Source organism: Galeopterus variegatus, unplaced genomic scaffold (genome assembly GCF_000696425.1).
Source record: "Galeopterus variegatus unplaced genomic scaffold, G_variegatus-3.0.2 Scaffold4742, whole genome shotgun sequence".
NCBI lineage: Eukaryota > Metazoa > Chordata > Mammalia > Dermoptera > Cynocephalidae > Galeopterus > Galeopterus variegatus.
This window is the reverse complement of record NW_007730853.1, coordinates 124176-129168: the sequence shown is the minus strand read 5'-3', so window position 1 is coordinate 129168 and position 4993 is coordinate 124176. Positions and strand designations below refer to the sequence as shown.

At 42.5% G+C, this 4993-nt stretch overlaps 1 protein-coding gene across 1 annotated transcript in view; it reads left to right on the top strand.

Moving 5' to 3' along the window:
* The first annotated feature begins 311 nt into the window (after positions 1-311).
* CRNKL1 (crooked neck pre-mRNA splicing factor 1) overlaps positions 312-4993 on the top strand; it is a 12466-nt gene continuing 7784 nt past the window's right edge. The window contains 5 exon segments of the mRNA XM_008588254.1: positions 312-475; positions 2038-2190; positions 3041-3061; positions 3064-3134; positions 3989-4129. Of these exon segments, the coding sequence (XP_008586476.1) occupies positions 425-475; positions 2038-2190; positions 3041-3061; positions 3064-3134; positions 3989-4129 (437 nt within the window). The 5' untranslated portion in view covers positions 312-424.

Below are 4993 nucleotides of genomic sequence, written 5' to 3'. Positions count from 1 at the left end.
ATTTGTCGATGTAGGATCGTTGTTGAAAGATTTATTCGTCCTTTGTTGCTCTTGGAAATGCAGTCAATACTCTGGTATCACAGCACACAGCTCTCAGGATCACGCTGTTTCCTGACGCGTGCGCTCCAGACCCGTCGCCATTTTTTCTCTCGCCAAGAACTTTAGATAAGACTCTCAACCGCAACTCCAGGACGCCGCGCTGGACCAACTTTTCCAAGGAGGACAGTTACCACGTTACCACGGAAACGACGCTGTCACGTAACGGTGCGTGCGGGAGGTCAAAGGTCAGTTCGACAACTTCTACTTCCGGCTCCGGGAGCCAGCTTGTTGTGGGAAAGCTTTGGGGCACAAACGATCCCTCCGAGTGGGTTTCTAGAGTCCGGGAGAGGGGAGGCGGGCCTCCCGGGGGTCCGCTGCTGCAGACATGGCGGCCTCCACCGCGGCTGGGAAACAGCGGATTCCCAAAGTCGCCAAGGTAGGCGACAGCGAGGGGCCTGGCGGGAGGAGGCCTAGGAGAAGGGCTTTCCCCAGCCGCAGCCTCGGTGGTGCCCGGGGCTGGAGACTGTGTCGTCTGGGGCGGGTTCACCGCGTGCGGGGCCGAGGGGGACAGGGAGAGGCAGGGCCAGCGGGTGGGGGGCGCAGGCTCTCGACCCCGGAGCACGGCCCGCGTCGGCGCGGCCTGGGTTCTGGGGTCCTGGGGAGGGGTTTTTGCGTGAGGAGTCGTGGGGCCATTCAGCAAAGACTGAGCGAGCCAGGCTCTGCGCTAGGCGCTGGGAAGCTACGCTTTTAGGTGGGCAAGGAGAGGTACTGAGAACGCGAGCAAGTGTAAAACGGCCACATGGCGAGATGTTACTGAGTCAAAGTAGAATACGCCGTGGGCGACAATAAATGGGGTTGCTGAGGGGTCTTTATAGTAAACTTTGCTGAGGAAGCCGAGCCTTGAAGGCTGGATTGGAGTTAGCCTAGCTGATAGTGGAGGGAATGAGAGTAGGGTACAGGGATTGTGAAATGGCGTAGTTTAAGTTAATATTAATAATAGACTTATCTGATATACCCATCAATAGCTGATGCTTACCAAGTGCATAATATGTGGCAGGCTTTGTCCTAAAACGTTACAGGTAGTCTTCCTCTCTGTTTCTCCAGCGCAGGTGGCTCTTTTGAGCTTGACCTTTATGTATCCATTTACGTGATGGCCAGAGGAATGCATATAAAGCACTTAACACTGCATTACTCCACACATGGCATTAAATAATATTGCTTATAATTCAATTCCATAAACTTTTATTGGGTACCACTGGTCCAATAGAAATACAATGGGAGCCACGCATGTAATTTTAAGTTTTTCATAGCTACATTAAAAAGCAAACGCAAAGTGAAACAAAAAACAAGTGACATTAATTTTAATAATATATTTAACCCAATGTATCCAAAATATTATTATTTCAACATGTAATTAATGTAAAAAATTTAGTGAGGTAATTTATTCTTCTTTTCATGCTAAGTCATCAAAACCAGTGTGTATTTTGCACTTACTCCCATCTTAATTTGGACTCCATCACATGTAACTCGTTGCATCTGTATTGGACAGCACAGCTCTAAGACTTCCAGAAGCTTATGGTCTAATAACGGGAACTTATTGAATATTTTCTTTGACTTGAAATGCCATGAAAAACCAAACTCAGTCGTCCACTAGGGGCATTAAAATAAGTTGAAGAATTCTCTAAGTAGAGGTTGGAATGCTGGATAAGATGTGGTACATATCTTGATAAAGCAAAACGTCTGGTAAGAATTTTACCTGTACAGCCTCAGTGTTTGTTATTATAGTCATCAAAAAGGGAAAACCTGATACTGTTTTTGCCACCTTTTTCTCTTGAGGCTTTTACCTATGGCTTTGAAATAGATATGGGAACATGTCATACAAAGAGGTCGTCTTGTGATAATACTTTTGAAGTTCACATCCTAAAAAATGTATGTTTATTTCTTAAACCTTGTGTGAAGAGCATATATCAGACACAGAAGTGTCTTCTTTCTTAACAGGTGAAAAACAAAGCCCCGGCTGAAGTACAGATAACTGCAGAACAACTCTTAAGAGAAGCTAAAGAAAGAGAACTTGAGCTGCTTCCACCTCCACCTCAGCAGAAGATCACAGATGAAGAAGAATTAAATGATTACAAACTAAGGAAAAGGAAGGTCAGTCGGGGTGATATCTTTCAGTCTATTAAATGTTAAGAATTTGTAGGTTAAAGTTTGAAAAGTCCTTCATTGGTTAGAGTCTGCAAGGTAAGATGAGGTTAGTGTTTCTAGGCATATAAATAATATAACTTCTAATTACCAGATAATTGCATTTTGCTGAACTGTATAAAACTTGCATGAGTTGTCTGTTTAAAGTATGAAGAAGTCAAGTCTACCAGAGACATAATGTTGGGGGCTGAATCAAAGATGGGTAGAAGTTTAACAAGTGGAACAACTGGGACTGGAAGAGGGGTTGAAACTTAGGGCTGCACTGTGTTCTTCCGTCTGTGTCACCTTCTGTGCGAAGAGTTGTGACCTGGGAAAGAATCATGAGAAGACTTTGGGATCTGATTTGACCTCCTCACTCTAGAATGTGGGATTATTGTAAACCACTAATCCTGTTGTATGTTCTTATTTGTTATTCTCAATGAGTTATGTATGAAGTTCTGAGAATTACTGAGAGGACTTATAGGTAACATTCACAAACATTTTTTTTATTAGGAACTAGTATAGAGTATATTAAAGTGTCACTTCGTTGTCATGGGCAACAAAAGAAAATATCAACAATTCTGCTAATAATTCTTTATATCTAAATTTTCTCTTTGTTTATAGTTAAGATTTTAAAGAAACACCTGTGATTATAACCTTCTGTGTAGTGGGTTTCTTATTCCTCAAAGATATCAGGATGTAATTTCTCTTAAATAAGAACAAAATGAATAACCTTTTTAGGACAAGGCTTATAACAGGCAAAGGATGATGCCATTTTTATTTGTTTACCCTTTAATTTGATCCTTTTGCCTTCTTCCAGACTTTTGAAGATAACGTACGAAAAAAAAAAGGACTATGATTAGTAACTGGATAAAATATGCACAATGGGAAGAAAGTCTGAAGGAGATTCAAAGGTAAGATTACTGAGAGTGTAATTTCATATATAAAGATGTCATAAGTTAATACATAGAAAAAATAGAAAAAGTTAAAGCACAAGTAAAAAGCGTGCCTCTGGTAGTAATTTTCACCTTTTGTTCCATGGAACCCTAGGGTTCCTTTGAGGGGCCTAAAAAGCGTGCCTCTGGTAGTGCACAAGTAAAAAAGCGTGCCTCTGGTAGTAATTTTCACCTTTTGTTCCATGGAACCCTAGGGTTCCTTTGAGGGGCCTCAGGGGCACTGTAGTAGGATAGTCGTGGGGAGAGTGGGGGAAGAGGCTCTGTAAGTGGGTCTTGCCACCAGCAAACACTCCATAGCCAGAGAAGCACAGTTTCATCTGCTTTCTGTATACTGGGATTTTTAAAATAAAGTGTTCAGAAAAAATCAGTTGCCACCAAAAAAATTATGACCTGGCCCTTCCTGTTATCCAGCCTTTCTGCATTCTCCCTTCATACCCCCTGCCCTCACTGTGCCTGTGTACTTGTCACTCCCAGAACACATCATGTACCCTTACTGTGACACTGGGCTCTTCTCTATGCCTGGAATGAGCATTTCTCCCCACCAGCCTTGGCCTCCTAGCAAACTGGGACTTCACAAGTTCTCAATTCTGAAGTTTTTTTACCTCACCAGTCATTTTCATTGCTTCCACTCTGCTACCTGTGCAGATCTTGATTGTGACATTGCAAGGTACTTGAGAACATCATATCTTTCCATCTTTTTATGCCTATGCTAGACTTTAAATAAAATAGCAAGGCACTGCAGGTAGTTTGAAATGACTGCTACGTGCATTGTACATACTAATTTTGATGACCTCCAAATCTTGCTTCTTAAGGGCTCAATCCATATACGAGCGTGCTTTAGATGTAGACTATTGAAATATAACACTCTGGCTGAAATATGCAGAAATGGAAATGAAGAATCACCAGGTCAACCATGCCCAAAATATCTGGGACCGGGCCATAATAACGCTGCCGTGAGTCAACCAGTTCTGGTAAGTTTTTGATCTAACAAAACAGCCTTTTGTAGACTAGCAATGGGAAGAAAGTCTGAAGGAGATTCAAAGGTAAGATTACTGAGAGTGTAATTTCATATATAAAGATGTCATAAGTTAATACATAGAAAAAATAGAAAAAGTTAAAGCACAAGTAAAAAAGCGTGCCTCTGGTAGTAATTTTCACCTTTTGTTCCATGGAACCCTAGGGTTCCTTTGAGGGGCCTCAGGGGCACTGTAGTAGGATAGTCGTGGGGAGAGTGGGGGAAGAGGCTCTGTAAGTGGGTCTTGCCACCAGCAAACACTCCATAGCCAGAGAAGCACAGTTTCATCTGCTTTCTGTATACTGGGATTTTTAAAATAAAGTGTTCAGAAAAAATCAGTTGCCACCAAAAAAATAATGACCTGGCCCTTCCTGTTATCCAGCCTTTCTGCATTCTCCCTTCATACCCCCTGCCCTCACTGTGCCTGTGTACTTGTCACTCCCAGAACACATCATGTACCCTTACTGTGACACTGGGCTCTTCTCTATGCCTGGAATGAGCATTTCTCCCCACCAGCCTTGGCCTCCTAGCAAACTGGGACTTCACAAGTTCTCAATTCTGAAGTTTTTTTACCTCACCAGTCATTTTCATTGCTTCCACTCTGCTACCTGTGCAGATCTTGATTGTGACATTGCAAGGTACTTGAGAACATCATATCTTTCCATCTTTTTATGCCTATGCTAGACTTTAAATAAAATAGCAAGGCACTGCAGGTAGTTTGAAATGACTGCTACGTGCATTGTACATACTAATTTTGATGACCTCCAAATCTTGCTTCTTAAGGGCTCAATCCATATACGAG